Here is a 17,167-nt window from a genome sequence, read left to right on the forward strand (position 1 = left end):
GCGCCTGGACCGAGTATTAGCGACCCACCAGCCCGCGTCGTAAATTATGATAATTACATTCATTACAAATACACTGAAGCATTGTAATCGAATTTCACTGTTTGCTTTCTCTTCAGTTCTTTCCTAAAATAGCCCCGCATGTCGGTGCTCTTATCTGTAATAGCGCACCCCCGTTTCATAATAATATGCGCCTATTTGCTTGGTTATACGGTACTAAATGGGACCTGGTTGAAAACGGAGAGAACCCGCCCATCCGTTATGCATTTCTGGTTGGTCACGTTGCGACCTAGACCTAGAGGGATAGCGCTGATAGTTCAGAATGATTGGCCGGCAGGGGATCAGCGAGAGCGAACCGTGAGCTCTCATTGGTTAACTTGTTGTAACCCCCCCCCCTCCACTCCATTTATGCACTCTGATTGGCTTGTCTCCCATCACCAGGAAGCGGGAGTCCCGGCGCGAGTCTGGTGTAAGTTTGAAACGGTTCGCGGCGTTGCCATGGATACCCGAGAGCAGGGGCAGCGTCTTGGAAGCGGAAGGGAGAGATTGGTTTAGATATATTATATATATACACGGGGCATCGAAGACACAAGAAAACAAAGTAGCTTAAACTCAACATGTACGGTAAATAATGTGTAATTAATGCTGCATATGATGTATTGGGTTTTAATACGACCAGTCCGAAGAAGAAATGATTAAGATACAGTATTTACAAAAGTATATGCGGTTTCACTAAACTGGGTCCACACTTTTTCAAAAGTAAATGAAGGCTCGGTGACACAACCGTCTGTCCATACCAAAATAACAAGGTAAGTTATTAGAACAAATGCATTTTAAAAAGGGCAGTTAATACATTGTATTTCAAATGATTTCATTTAAAACCTTGATTTTAACCCTAACACCGAGCTAATCAATAACCCTACATTTGTTTATTATTATTATTATTATTATTATTATTATTATTATTATTATTATTATCTATTTATTTATTTCTGTTAAATTGACTAATGTGCAAGTTCATGTCCAGGTAAGTCATACGCAATCCACTGTAATATAAGCGAGTGGCTTCGTGTGACATAACATTCCGGGTAGCGATTGTTTACTGTGTATTGTTGCACCTTGAAGGCTAATAGAAAAATGTGTGGCTCGAAATAGTGAAGGAAGCTCATTGTTCATTAGGAGACTGACAGTGTAAGAGTGAGAGAGACCATTCAATAACATTGCTCATAATAAATACCCAGCTTCCGTTCAGTGCTAGGACCACGACCAGCATGCTTAGCTTTCACTGTTGTGTGCAGTTATCAAATAACATCCCATGCTAGGCTACAGTGCGAATTCATGTGGTTTCTTTCCTCCTAAAGAGTTTCACAAGTTTATAGTATCATTTTAGGCAGTTCAGTTAAAGGGTGATGGATTTTGTAGGGCCCTCTACGCACTACAATGAGTAGGGAGGCAGTGTTGTGTACGGACTACAGGTCAGATCTCCATACATCTCCATACACTGTGCTGTCTGATTCTGATCCGCAGTAACTAAAGATGCTTACAGTTTTATCACAATTGAATAATCAGCTGTGTAGATGCAATGTAAAAGTGTAAAGTGTGACTACTGTGTGACATGCATTCCAAGTAGGGGGTAAGAACTGTATTCTTGACTTGTATTTATTATAGACTATTAAAGGATAATCAACTTGCTATAGTAATTTGTATGAAGACGTGACTTTAGTGTTTCATTTAAATTCACAGGACTTTGTTGGATGTAGTCTATACCTTGAAATAAGAAATACAAAAATTAAACTTTTTTTTTCCTGTCCCCTCTGTAACACAAATAAAAACCTAGTTGTTTTTTTTAAAAAAAAAAGGTTTGTTGAGTTTCTGTGTATTAAGACAAGTCCAAATTTAATCTACTACTTAAACACTTTTGAAAAATGAGCTGAAATAAGTAGATTTAGGAACAACAAGACAGTTATTGTGGAATGCCCCTTTGTATAGTCTTGAAGATGAATGTGAAACAGCCAACTGTCAAGTTTTGTCAGAACATAAACCTTTATCAAGTCGAAGCAGCAGCTGACTGGTATAGTCCACACTTTGGTGTTTTGATTGTGGCATTATTGTGTTGTGTTGTTGTTGTTGTTGTTGTTGTTGTTTTCCCTTGAAGAGGTCTGTTCTACTAGAGATCTTGTCATACAGTTTCTAATAGTTAGTGTCTGCTGTGTTTTTTTATTTATTTTTTTACCAGTTGTCTGGTCTGCATAGACCAGCTGACATTCAGCATCAGAGTTTGCCCTTCCTATATACTCTATGCCCTGCCCTGCTTTGCATGAGCCAGCAGCTGCCCTGATACAGCACTGCAGCTGCTCTGGCTTCTCTAAAATGAACAGAGTTATTTCATATTGCTGTGGGATTGGGTTTCACTAGTCAATAGCCTGAGCTGCAGTCTGACATCACTTTCACAGTAACATGTACAGTACAAGGCTTGGCCACAGATAAAACTCAAGCAAGTAAGTGATTTATTTTTTTTGTTAGAATTCAGAGATTATGAATTTGTTTTAAATATGTAAACCAATAGGAATAACTTATTTATATGTAAACTGTATCTTATTGCAAGAGCCAGGGGATTAGCAAAGGAGATGTAAGATTACAGCTTTTTATACTGTAACAAGGATCAATGAAACTGTAAAGCATCCGTGTGTCTTGATACAGTAAGTACCCCTATACTAGGTCAGTGAAAGTATCCCATGTCTCAAGGAATTTAGTCATGAGGAATAGTTACAGGTGTTAGGCTTACTGACTGAAGAGGATTAATAAAGGTTAGTAAATTGGATGCTAACAAATCAAACAAACTTTAATAAACAAATTACCAAGGAAGCCAAGTGAAACAAAGTAGGTTCAAGAGTGATCTGCAATTGTTTTTTTTTAAAGGGGGGATGAAGATACCCAAAAGAGGCAGGCCTATTGGACAGAAAGTGCTACCCTTTTCCTGTTCCTGAAGTTTGTCCTGTTTGTTGGCAGCCCTCTTCTGCTCCCGGGTGTTGATGTGAAGATGGCGACGTGTCTGTACGAGTGTCTGAGCGAGGCCGGCCTGCAGCGCTACTACCCTCAGTTCACAGCCCTGGGTGTGCGCCGGCCCCAGCAGCTCTCCCGGGTCACCATGAGTGACTACCCGCGGCTGGGCGTGCATGACATGCAGGACCGCACCCGGCTCTTTGAGCTGGTGCAGATTGTCAAGGCTCTCCAGGGTGACATGAGTGGAGAGGGGCACGACCCTCACTCCCCCAGGCGGGCCACACTGACCAGGTCCACTCCCCGCCGGCAGCTGGACTTCACCGCCCTGCCCACGAGTGAGCCAGCCGAGCAAAGAGGGTGCCGTCCCTCCTCCTCCTCCGCCTACTGCAAGACAAGCAAACAAGAGGGCAGGGAGCGCTCGCCCAGGCACACGCTGGCAAGAGGGGAATGGCACCACAACAGGGTGGCTGGCAGGGTGGAGGAGGCTTGGGCAGCAGAGGAGGAACAGGTACACCTTGAGAGAGTAGCATGCTCCTCCACCTCAGGATACAACTACGGAGTCCCGCACTCCACCACCAGGTACCTATTATTAGATACCTGTATGTACCTGACGTACTTGTCTGTTACCAGTAGAAATATTGTTCTGGGATTAGGGGTAACATATTGAATATTTCATTTATTGCATTTTTGCAGTGAGACAAACCTTTTGAGACAGATAAGCACTTGTCTTGGTACTGGAACATAAATAAAATATCATAGGAGGGATTGCGTTACGTTGTCAGGTGACCTCAGTGTGTGGAACGACCGTGAGAGCGTGTGCTGGCTGGCTGTGTTTCAGGAAGACGAGCTGGGACCGGGGCCAGGCGGAGTCCGATAGGATCCGTGTGTGTGTGCGGAAGCGGCCGCTGGGAATGCGAGAGGAGCGTCGAGGGGAGGCGGACGTGGTCAGCACCCGGGACAGCGGGACCGTTCTCATCCAAGAGAAGAAGGAGGCTGTGGACCTCACCCAGTACATCCTGCAGGTACCTCGCTCCATTCCACTCCCACTAGCTAGATTGGTAACGTGTAGGATTTTTGTATACAGTGCCTTGCGAAAGTATTCGGCCCCCTTGAACTTTGCGACCTTTTGCCACATTTCAGGCTTCAAACATAAAGATATGAAACTGTAATTTTTTGTGAAGAATCAACAACAAGTGGGACACAATCATGAAGTGGAACGAAATTTATTGGATATTTCAAACTTTTTTAACAAATAAAAAACTGAAAAATTGGGCGTGCAAAATTATTCAGCCCCCTTAAGTTAATACTTTGTAGCGCCACCTTTTGCTGCGATTACAGCTGTAAGTCGCTTGGGGTATGTCTCTATCAGTTTTGCACATCGAGAGACTGAAATTTTTGCCCATTCCTCCTTGCAAAACAGCTCGAGCTCAGTGAGGTTGGATGGAGAGCATTTGTGAACAGCAGTTTTCAGTTCTTTCCACAGATTCTCGATTGGATTCAGGTCTGGACTTTGACTTGGCCATTCTAACACCTGGATATGTTTATTTGTGAACCATTCCATTGTAGATTTTGCTTTATGTTTTGGATCATTGTCTTGTTGGAAGACAAATCTCCGTCCCAGTCTCAGGTCTTTTGCAGACTCCATCAGGTTTTCTTCCAGAATGGTCCTGTATTTGGCTCCATCCATCTTCCCATCAATTTTAACCATCTTCCCTGTCCCTGCTGAAGAAAAGCAGGCCCAAACCATGATGCTGCCACCACCATGTTTGACAGTGGGGATGGTGTGTTCAGGGTGATGAGCTGTGTTGCTTTTACGCCAAACATAACGTTTTGCATTGTTGCCAAAAAGTTCGATTTTGGTTTCATCTGACCAGAGCACCTTCTTCCACATGTTTGGTGTGTCTCCCAGGTGGCTTGTGGCAAACTGTAAACGACACTTTTTATGGATATCTTTAAGAAATGGCTTTCTTCTTGCCACTCTTCCATAAAGGCCAGATTTGTGCAGTATACGACTGATTGTTGTCCTATGGACAGAGTCTCCCACCTCAGCTGTAGATCTCTGCAGTTCATCCAGAGTGATCATGGGCCTCTTGGCTGCATCTCTGATCAGTCATCTCCTTGTATGAGCTGAAAGTTTAGAGGGACGGCCAGGTCTTGGTAGATTTGCAGTGGTCTGATACTCCTTCCATTTCAATATTATCGCTTGCACAGTGCTCCTTGGGATGTTTAAAGCTTGGGAAATCTTTTTGTATCCAAATCCGGCTTTAAACTTCTCCACAACAGTATCTCAGACCTGCCTGGTGTGTTCCTTGTTCTTCATGATGCTCTCTGCGCTTTAAACGGACCTCTGAGACTATCACAGTGCAGGTGCATTTATACGGAGACTTGATTACACACAGGTGGATTCTATTTATCATCATTAGTCATTTAGGTCAACATTGGATCATTCAGAGATCCTCACTGAACTTCTGGAGAGAGTTTGCTGCACTGAAAGTAAAGGGGCTGAATAATTTTGCACGCCCAATTTTTCAGTTTTTTATTTGTTAAAAAAGTTTGAAATATCCAATAAATTTCGTTCCACTTCATGATTGTGTCCCACTTGTTGTTGATTCTTCACAAAAAATTACAGTTTCATATCTTTATGTTTGAAGCCTGAAATGTGGCAAAAGGTCGCAAAGTTCAAGGGGGCCGAATACTTTCGCAAGGCACTGTATTTTATTGTACAGTGCTCCCTATTTCACTACCTGATTTGCACATCAAAACAGTGAAGGGGTCTCAGGACAGCACTTCATTGTATATTACCGGTATTTATTTGATCTTTCCTGAATTACTGTTTGGTTGGCAATTATTTTATTGTTTTGTTTGGGAGCTTCTAACCAGTATCACACATGCCCTGGGAATGCGGGGAGGGGAGGGGAGGGGGGGTCACAAGGATTAGCTTCCCAACATGTAAACAGACTGTGTACTGCCCTGCACCACAGTCATACAGTGCCTCTTATTATACAAAGAGAAGCACGTGCAAGTTCACTGTTTTGGAATACCATTTACCCCCTGTCTCCTTTCTTCAGCATGTGTTTCATTTTGATGGCGTTTTTGACGATGCGTGCTCCAATCAGGATGTGTATATGAAGACAGCCTATCCCCTAATCCAGCATGTCTTCAATGGGTACGACACTCCGCTTCCTTTCATTTCCATCTGCTGACATCCTGGGCGCTGTTTATTTGTCACAGTTTAGAAAGTCAGCCTACAGTACTTAAAATGTCACAGACACACATAATTAGTGGTAGAAACAGGACATTAGTCTCTTTATGTTCAAAGGTGCATGGAACCCTTTTCAGCTGTGTAAAAGCGTAACAAGTGCATTCTCAGGTTTAAAGTAATGTTTAACCTAGGCGAGTGTTTAAAAACACTGTCTTTTTCAAAGATCATGTACTGTACTCTGTTTTACGACAAACTCGATATGCTAGAAGCAGCATATGTATATAGACATGTGTATCGAGACAGATCTAGGGGTGTTTTATATTTTGTGGAGCTGCCCTTACCCATTCCTACTGACTTCCTGTTTCAGGGGGAAGGCTACTTGCTTTGCATATGGACAGACAGGCGCTGGGAAGACGCACACCATGATCGGGACACGGCAGAACCCGGGGCTCTACGCTCTGGCTGCAAAGGACATCTTCCTGCAGCTCGAGGCCCTGCAGCCCGGCCGCCACCTCCACGTCTACATCAGCTTCTTCGAGATCTACTGCGGCCAGCTCTACGACCTGCTGGACGGGAAGAAACGGTACCAAGAATCTCCTTAGCACGAGAAGACTAGGCCAGTTAAAATGATGTGGCTTACGGTTAGGGGTGTGTGGAAACAGCTTCCTTCTGTTTATTTATTCTTCATTTAAAGGTGAACCCTTATTATAACAGAATGTAGCATGTTGTGTTTATCTAAGGAGTTACACAGATATAGAAATATATAGTGTATACATAAACATATAACCCATAAACAAAGACTTTATGGCTTGATCCTGACACTTGTCACAAAACCGTACTGCATATCATACTGCCTTAAATTCTGTCCATGAATGAGAAATGGGAATGAGAGCATTATGGGATTTTCCATGAGGGCTTGGTTTGTACAAGCTATTTTAGAGTTAAATATACTATTGTATTGTGTCTTCTTGTTTTATAGATATGCACTACCAGAAATTGGGTTCATGTGTATTTCTTTCAGTGGAGGATGGGGCAGAGTTTTGGGGGTTTGTGGGCTCTGTGGCATTGCGCAGTAACCTGAAGCTGCTGTTTTCTCTCCTCTCCAGGCTGTTTGCCAGGGAAGATGGGAACCATGTGGTGCAGATAGTGGGGCTGCGAGAGGAGAGGGTGGTAAGGGTGGACACGCTGCTGGAGGTAATCCCTTTCTACTCTCTCCATCAACACTAAACACCATGTGATCTCCAGTGTTATTTCATGCTCTGTTCTTTTTAGCTCTATTTCAACTTTCAGGGTTCACAGCTAGAGTTGTTGATTGTTGTTTTTTTCTTGATCAGAGGATGTTGAATAAAGTTTGTATTTGACAGAGTGTATGTGCTGTAGTCAAGTATGTTAAATTCAAACATCACATCAATAAAACACTGGTGTTCAATTTAGAAAATCCGAACCCACCAGCGCGCCATCTATACACGTGTAGATATAATGCTTGCTTTCTAAGAGCCTGTACGCTGTTGCTGTTTCTCACCTTTCTGTGCGGCCTGGAAGATGGTAAGTGACAGCTGTCTGAGCGGTGTGTGTGCCCCCTGTGTGTGCAGGTGATCTCGTGGGGCAGTAAGGAGCGCAGCACGGGAGCCAGCGGGGTGAACGCAGACTCCTCTCGCTCGCACGCCATCATCCAGGTACAGATCAAGGACTCGGACGCCAGGGTGTACGGGAGGTAAGAGACCCTTTCCATAGGAGGCACAGTCACAGACACGGAGGGCACGGACTCACAGTGAAGTTTCTTTGTATTTTACCCACCAATATGATTTAAAAATGATTACAAATAAAAAAGCTATTATCATTAGTATTATTTTCTAAATAATTATTGTCAGCATTTCAAAGGGCATATAGTCACATTATTTAGCCACCAAGGACCACATTTTCCCTTTTTTGTTATAGAAATATAACAAGTCAGAATATTGCCTGCATGAGAAGTTTGTAACCTTAACATGTTAAAGTGCTTAAAAAAATTAATTGTATTGTTGTTAATTTGATTTGTAAACTCTTTGGTCAAAAGTGAACCTCTGTGATTGAAGGATGTAGTTTAGAGGGAGTCACTAATCTGAGCTAACAGCTTGTGTGTCTCTCAGCTGGCGTGCTTGACGTGATCCGTGAAGGCTGTCAGTAAGCTGTGTTTCTCTGCTCTCTCTTGGCCACAGGATTTCTTTTATTGATCTGGCAGGCAGCGAGAGGGCAGCTGATGCCAGGGACCCTGACAAACAGACCAAGATGGAGGGAGCTGAAATTAACCAGAGCCTGTTAGCTGTGAGTTCATTCATTCCGTTTCCCCTGTAGCCTGTTTAAATACTGCAGACTAAAAACCTGGGGCTTAGAGGAGGTGGAGATAGTATGCATAGAACGTTTCCTTTAGAATAGGAACACAAAGTAACTGAAATAACAGACATGGATTTACTGTTTCACTCGTCGCACTGTAGACCATAAATCCATGTCACAGAATAAGAATACTGTGGAGAGTTGTTTTGAAAGTCAGTAAAATAAAGAAGAATTCATCTTAACAAGCAGTGTTTTAGTAGTTCGTTCTTGCTGCATGTATTTTCTGATTTAACATTGTAAAATCCTACCTAATTCCTGACTGTGTGAGCCTCTTTGCATCAAATCTGTTCCCACGATATGGCTGCTATTGTGTTCATTCACAAAGTAATTATCCTGGTTATGAATGCTGTCAGACTAAATGCCACTAACATGAGTTCTGATCCCACACATACAGTGGGTACACATTAATACACGTTTGCAATTTAATCAGCTGGGTATTCTGAAGCTTTTCCATGTCAGTTCTTGTTAAAACGAAATGATTAAAATATATATGATAAGGTACATAGGGTTAGATGCAGGTCTATGCAGTAACGCAGGAGTGTGTTTTGTTCCTTAGCTGAAGGAGTGTATTCGAGCTCTGGACCAGGAACACGCCCATACGCCATTCAGACAGAGCAAACTGACCCAGGTAACTGCGGGTCCCTTCCTGGTGTAAAACCCTTGCTTGACTCGATTTATCCACATCCCCAGCCCATCGTTAAAACAGCATGTCCACAAGTACAAACAGAAACATCCTTAATATTACAAGAAGGGTCTCCCAGCTCACTGCCAGGGTTATACCATTTTTCATGTAAATTTGTATTTAGAATACTATGAAATTCAAGTAAATCATTTCACAGATAGCAAAAAAATGAGAAGAAGAAAAACAAGAGTAAATATAAAAATGTTGAACTATTTTTGAAATGTGGAAGTCACAAGTATATATGATAGAGAGGTGAGGTGCTTTATACCATGTATATTTTTATTTTTTAATGCAAGGTTTTCATTTCTTGCTTGTTTAGTATCACACAACCTATTTTATAGAGAGTGCCCATCCCTAGTATCTTATTTGTGCACTTTGTGAAGTGGTTGTGAGAAAACAAGGCCTACTTTCCTTAATATTTCCCAGAGACACTGAGAGGGTAAGCACCAAAAATGACAAACAATTTCAAGTCACAGCAATCCGGTTCCATTAACATAGAGGTAAAGTTATACAGAGAAATTCTACTAGAGTATATGAACTAGCCCTAATACAGAGTAACAGGGAATGTTAATACTTAGCTGCTAGATCTGGACAGTTGGCAATGTCAGCTCTCTTCTCTCTTTCCAGCTGTGCTGAGTTTAACAGTGTAACAATACATATAACCTAACCCCCAGCCTCTACTGGCCACAACCCACACATTCCCCAGACAAGACGAGAGCAGTCCTCTCCTTATCTCTCTTTTCTCCAGCACAGACCCCGACTTGTCAGGCAGTCCGCAACTCCCCACTTAACAAAGAACAGATGTCACCTCTCCCAACAGTTCTCAGACATTGCATGTATAAAAACATTTCAGTTCTCAGCAAGAAAGTTAGTCAATTAAATGATTATTAAAATACTAAAATGGTTAAAAGTACTAGATTTTACGTGACCTTTTCAATTTGGAGAATTATGAAACTGTTAACTTTTAAAAGCATTGAATGCTGTCATGATTTTGACTTCAGAGCGTTTAATGTGATTTATTTTGTATGTTCTTCTCCAGGTACTGAAAGACTCATTTATTGGAAATTCAAAGACCTGTATGATTGCTAACATTTCACCCAGCCACATAGCCACAGAACACACTCTTAACACTTTACGTTACGCAGACAGGTAAGCACAGCTCTGTACTGTCTTCTTGACTTTCAGTGTAAAACCTGCAAGACTGTGCCACTACAGTAATATGGCTCTAAACCACTAGCAGGCTATATACCAGTCCCTTGAAGCTCCCAAAGAGACAGTAGCATGTTTGCATTACTTTTGTTTACATCATTTTTTTTCATTCTGTAAGGGTTAAGGAGCTGAAGAGAGGAGTGAAACATTCCCCAGGTCACCTTCACAAAGCAGGCAGGCCAGTGGGAAGCCCGTCTCCCAAACGCAACAAGAACTCCTGCCGGGAGAGGAACTCGCCTAAGAAAGTGAAGCTCTTGGGGGACAGAGGGGTGAAGCAGTCCGCTCAGCCACAGCCGAGACCCACCCAGGGTCTATTCCAGCCGAGCAGCGTGCTCCTCTGCTCCACGCCAAAGGACGAGGCTGTCACTACCCGGGGGACCCAACGGACTGTGAAGGAGGCCTGGCTGGAGCAGACAACCCCTGTGAAGGGGACATTGAGAGGCGGCAGAAGAAGGGAAGACGTGGCAGAACTAGGGTCCGGAGCACACGCTGTTAGAAGGACTGACTCTTCCGCAAAGAACAAATATTTTATTAAAGGGCATTACACGAAGGTCAATGCGACAGCAGCTCAGAAATTACAGGGAGTGCGACCGGTTTGGAAGGAAACTGTTACCAGAGAGAGATCCGGGGACCAGAGAGGATGGGGCCCCCAGCACTCGGATATCAGCTACGCAGAGATGTACCTTGAGCAGAAGGAGCGGGAGCAGCACCTGAGAATCTACCACCAGCAGCTGCAGCAGCTCCAGCCATCGCCCATACTGCAGCAGAAGCTGCCCTATCAACCCCTGGAGAGCCTGCTAGCTCTCTACAGGGCAGAGGGGATGGGAGCAGAGCAGAAGCAGCATACAAACAGTAAGAGTTACCAGAGGCGTGGTCTGGGGGAGACAGTAGAAGAGAGGAGAAACAGCAGCAGCAGCCAGGGTTCTCTCACTCACGTCAGGGTTGGAGGTGCTGAGAGGAGCGGAGCTAGTGGTGGGGATGGCCACAGTGACGGCAGTCATGATTCCTTCGTCTTACTTCCTAGCGCAAAGCCGACAACCCTCCGGAGCAATGCTGACCACCTGGAGAATGCAGAACAGTCCAATAGCGGAGATGAGCACGTATTTGCAGGAAGAGATCTTAGATACCAGGAAGATGGCTACAGGTTCGGAGAAAACTTCAACTACCAAGGAGAGTGTGATCGAGAGCAAAGATATGCAGAAGATTATGAGTTCGGGCAGAGTGGGGAAAGGGAAGACAGTGACCTAGATGATCTGGCATTCTATGAGAGCTGGAAGCTGGAGAGAGAGCACTGGGAGGACCAGGCTAAAGACAGCCCCATCCACGCCGAGTGGAACACAGAGGAAGATTATGCCAGCTACAGATCGTGCAGCGACAACAGGGCAGAGAAACCCTACTGCCAAGAGGAGGATCACAGCTTCCCAGAGGAGAATCTCAACGACCTGTCGGCTGATCAGAAGCAGATCAACTCGTTCGTCATCCAAGCTGGGCCAGAAGCGAGTGCAGTAGCCTCTCTGCCGTCTCTTCAGGAAACAGGCTCCAATATACCGCCAACCGGGACCGGCTTAGCCAAATCAGAAATGGGGAGTGTGATGGGAGTTGTTGGATCAGCATCTGTAACAGGTATGGACAATAAACCTGATTCCCAACCCTCGTCAGAGACAGAAGATCTGCTTGAGATGCACGATTCTAAAGATTCTTCTTCGGGGATGATGGCCCCCCTAACGATATCCCTCCTGGACATTGAAAGGACGGCCGCTTCAGATTCTGTTTTCCACTGCGGTCCCCTGACTCCCGACAGACTTCTCGCTCAGGGAGGGACATCCACTCCAAAGAATTCCAGGGAAGGGGACCCCGAGGGACTGGCTCGAGATCCAGAATCCTCTCTGGAGCCATCCTCAAGGTCAGAGAGGAGCTGGAAGCCAGAATCTGCAGCACCAGAGCAGCAGAGGGGACAGTTTTACCTGAAACCTGGCCTGGACACAACCATTTCCTCTGTTAATGGTGAGCTAGTATTTAAGTACATTTTTATCTGGTGATTTAAAGAAAGGAGATTCTGGGTCCAGATCTTGTGTATTGTTGTATAGCGCATTATTTTTTTATTTTCAATCCCGGTTGACAGATATAGTGGAAGATACTCTGAAATTATATAATGATGGAGGTCTCCACTATATCCCTGTGAGGAGGAAAATGTAGCCACAATTTTGCTTCACTGCAAAGTTAACAAAAATGGTGCTTGTGGTGTGGTGGTTCTTTATCTTGACTTTAAACCTTGCTGTTACATCACTCATAACCAATCACAGCTGCATTCATCTAAATATCTTAGGAAAAACCTTTGTGAATAAAGGAAAAACTAAACTGAATGCAGTTACATAAGTTAAACTTTTGATTGAAACCCTATTGGCTAATACAGTGTCACGTAATTTGTGCTATTGCCCACAAACCGGGCAAAAGTTACGCTAGCGGTCAGTAGTAATATTGACTACAGTTTTTGCCTTATAGTGGGAAACGGCCCCCTTTTGGGCTGAGAGAGCAACTTTGAGCAATAAAGACCTAATTATTGTTGTTTTTGTCAACGCTCAGGGAAATAGTTTTCAATCATAAGACTCAATGCCCGTTAGTAATCTGTTTTTTTCTGTGTCAGGCTCTACCCAGGGTTTTGTGACCATCGATGATACATTTGGACTAGAAGTGGAACCGGAGGGACTGGGACAAGGCATAGTCCTAGGGAACAAAGAGAAGCCCTCCCAAAACTTGATCACTAGTACAGGCAGCTTCAGTAAGAGCCTACTCAGCACTCCAGAGGGCTCAAGCAGCAGGCACTACCAGCCCTGCGCAGGAGGCTGTGTAAGTGGCAGTGGTGAGACTAAAGAACAAGGAGATGTCACAAACAACAGTAGCGGTCTCTACACTGCACCTCCAGAGAGCCACTACTGGAGGGCCCCAGAGATGACTGTCCTCACTTTGCTGTCAACACTGCAGGACCAGGCTGAGCTACAGCTACATAGCCCTGGCAGAGAAGATCTGGGCAGATCAAAGTTTGATGCCTCAAAAAACGGCAGAGCTTCAGGGCCAGCACCTAAGGGTGAACAGGACTCGTTGGAGGAAACAGGAAGCAGTCCAGCAGCGGTGGAGCCAAGCAGGAGGGAGGTGCTTCAGAACACTTTCGCCCAGTTCAGTTACATGGCCTGTGCAGAGCTGGACTCCACCTCTCCCATTAGACCGGACCAGAGGTCTCGTCCCCAGAGCCCTGACGAGGAGACAGGCTGGCGGTGGCTCTCAGCACACACAGGAGCCAGGCACCCACAGCAGATCACTGACCAGCAACTGGAAGCGCTGGGAAAGGCACAGTACGTTTCTGTTTTACTGTTGTTGGAAAGTTAGAGAATCTCTACAAGCTTGACTCCGTCCTGACCTTTTTAGATTCTGAAAGATAGGAGTAGAACCGATGATCCATTATGGACATGCACAACAGAAATAGGTCAAGACAGCCATTATAAATAGACACATCTTCTATGTTCGCTTTTCTCAAAGTAGGAGAACAATTGACGACATTTGGATAATTTGTGCTGTTCAACTTCCAGAAATCCCAAAACGAGGAGACTGCATTCCCTGCTGATGTCAGGGGGTGTCATTTTATTACTATCCTGTCAGTGAAGCCCAAGCTGTTACCAGGGATCTTTTCACACTTTGTGTTATTGATAACGTCACATATTGGTGCCTTCGTATCTGGCAACATTTATTTTAACCATTAATGTTAGGGTAGACTCTGTAAGTCGCCTTGGATAAAGGCGTCTGCTAAATAAACTAATAATTGTAATGTATTGTATCTTATAATCTTTTTCAAAGTATTCTCATATGTAAGATTTAACTTTCATATAAATGCAATATGATCTGTACTGCTTCCTGTGTCATCCAGAACTTTAAGCAGTCGATCATAGGACACACAGAAGTACTGACATACTGTTTGTCAAACCCGATCAGTGGTTGAGGGACTGGGTTAACCAAGTCCTCTGTCAAATGATTCTGGTCGTCGGGCACACAGCTGTGGGTTGGTAAGGATCAGAGTGAGCAAAGTGTTCCTAATACTTGTGATGGTTGATTCCCAGGAGGCTGGTTGTCCAGGCACACTGTGAAGAGATGGAGGAGATGGACACTCTGAGGCAGAGGGAGGAGGCTCTGCTGAGCCAGCTGCCAGGACTGGTAAGAGTGCCCAGCACCTCCTTATACCTTTTTGGTCAGTGGTTCAGTTAGGATTCCACCACTCCCTTTTACCCCAATTGTAGGCCACTTGCATAGTAACTGTTAAGAGTACATCCTCTTCCCTAATAAGGTGTAAAGTTGTTGGGGTCCCTGGTAAAGGCATGTCCACGTTGAGTGCAGGGTGAGTTATACAGTCAGGGTAGTGCAGGTTTGAGTCGACCTTCACTGGAGCTTGGCTCTGGCACTCCCGTGGGTTAGGAAGGCAGAATTGTCGGGGGCACTTGCAGGGCTGGATATCCGCTGTCAAGCTCCTGGGTGTAAAGAGGCAATTGGCTTGGTTGTGGGATTGGAGGACACTCACTGACCTTAAGCCCTCCAGAGCTTTTGTGGGAATTGCAGTGGTAAAATACTTAATTAAACATTCTAAAGTTGCTACGAAAAGAAGAGTAAAACAGGTACAAAAATTGGGAACTCTTAAATTATATATATATATATATATATGTGTATATATATATATATATATATATATATATATATATGTATATATATGTATATATAAATAAAGGTTATTAGCATTAGGTTGCATAGTTTAGTTGCTTCTATCTAGGTGATGGTTAACTCCTTATGTCTCTCCCTCTCTGTCTCCCCAGGACTTCACAGACTATGCTCTGAAGCTGGAGGAGATCATGGTGCAGAAAGCCAAGTGTATGCGCAGCATCCGGGCTCAGCTCCAACTCTACCTCACCTACCCGGGGGCTGGGGGCCCTTAGCCAGCCTGGGACCCTCCAGCTCTGTGTGAGTCCAGCTCACAGCCCCTGCACTGTGCATCAGTGTGTCCACATGTTTGGTGTTCTAATCTAGCGTACGTACTGAACACCTTTTACAAACTAAAGTGTGTATAATCCGTCGTACAACTCGGTCGCTGCTCAGGAAGTTAGATGTAGTTCAGTTATAAATATTTCCCCTATTAATTTTTGTATCTGATATGATCAATGTGTTATGTATTGTGTATATATACTATAGCGGATAAACATAGAAGTACATTCAAGCAGTGGTAAACCTTGCAGCATAGAAGCTTATGATTTAGTGCTGTTGCGATGGTGTGAAAGCAAAACATTTCAATTCTGACTGCTTTTATCCGACCCTGAGAAATCCGGCTGGAATACTGAAACCTGGGTTTGATCCCTGTTTCACACAGTACACAGTGTTTCAGACTTTAAGACCATGTCACCCTGAAGCCACTTTAAAAGATTTAAACCAAAGCAAATCTTTAAATACACACTGTTTCAAATCAGTTCAGCCGCACCTTTGCTGTGTGAAGTGCACTGATCTTACAGAGCCCACTGTTAGATTGGAACAAAGGAAGATGCTGGCCCGGAGATGATTCTTAAGCCGTTGCTAAAATAATGTCACAAATCCCCTGGTTTCTAAAAGAGAAATCGACAGCTGCTTACATTTTAAAGCACTGCTAGCATCTACCTAACCTATGTGTTTTTGTGACAAAAGTTAAGGTCACCAGGGCTACCTCAAGGTGTGACAATCCATGTTGTAATGTAGTCACTTCAAATGCCTTGGGTAAACTGGCACTGGCTAGAGCACAGAGGAAGGTGGGTAGTTCTAGTTCAATCAGATGAGAGTTAATTAAGTGAGAACAAGGAGCATCCAGCGTATGAGTAGATCAAATCCGAGACAGTGCAGGTTTTAAGACTAGGGAGAGAGATGTGTCATATAATCATGCAATAACTGGTATCTTGCTTAGAAGCAGCAGGATACTTCAGCCAGCTTATCACCACCAGGGGTCACTTTTGAGTGCATTATGCAGGTTGAGTTTTCAGCTTTTTGTGTCTGGTTTATTACCTAGTTCTGTTTCTCCAAAGCTTTGCCCTGCTCTAAAACACCCCGCATCCAACACCTGGGCTCTGTAGAGAAGTTAGAAACCTGTTTCGCTGTGTGCGCCACATTTTCAATCTTGTAAAGGTTTTAATTAATTGGCATCTCAGCCCATTGAATTGAAAGGCAAGAGCGGGACGCAAACAAGGCATTTTAAAGACAAACAAAATCTTACCCTTCAATTGAAGAGCTAGCTCTGTAGTTGAGTGGTAAATATTATTAACTCATCAGCTGCTAGGAGGAGATGCAGTGCAAGAGTCATCTCAGGCTGTACTTCAGCTTCCTAGTTTGGATGTGTTTAAAATGAATGAATACCCATGGAGACCTACAGGACTAAAACAATGTGCCTTCCTATTTATAAATGCTTTGCAGTACATCTAACTATACTGTTATGGATAAGCACTGGGTTATGTTTTGTATTTATTATTAAATATGGATTGTATGAAATATTGACAGTACCATATGGAATACTAAAAATGATTTATGAAAATAATAAAACAAAATGTACATGTTGATTTACTTGTTTCAAACATCTTATAGCAGGAATTAAAGTAGATGTGGTAACAGCAAGGCTTTAAATGAACATGTCTATGCCTCTCCTGAGCACA

General features: G+C 43.8%; 1 protein-coding gene across 1 annotated transcript; it reads left to right on the forward strand.

The window, feature by feature from the left end:
- The first annotated feature begins 447 nt into the window (after positions 1-447).
- Positions 448-17,074, forward strand: LOC117403890 (kinesin-like protein KIF24). The gene is made up of 14 exons (XM_059035605.1): positions 448-806; positions 2,917-3,579; positions 3,839-4,022; positions 5,958-6,166; positions 6,570-6,785; positions 7,309-7,396; positions 7,795-7,916; positions 8,401-8,506; positions 9,132-9,203; positions 10,297-10,406; positions 10,585-12,470; positions 13,111-13,816; positions 14,576-14,669; positions 15,320-17,074. The coding sequence occupies exons 2-14, from the start codon at positions 3,038-3,040 to the stop codon at positions 15,437-15,439; spliced, it is 4,455 nt and encodes a 1,484-aa protein (XP_058891588.1). The 5' UTR covers positions 448-806; positions 2,917-3,037; the 3' UTR covers positions 15,440-17,074.
- The last annotated feature ends 93 nt before the right edge of the window (positions 17,075-17,167 follow it).

Source organism: Acipenser ruthenus, chromosome 1 (assembly GCF_902713425.1).
Source record: "Acipenser ruthenus chromosome 1, fAciRut3.2 maternal haplotype, whole genome shotgun sequence".
NCBI lineage: Eukaryota > Metazoa > Chordata > Actinopteri > Acipenseriformes > Acipenseridae > Acipenser > Acipenser ruthenus.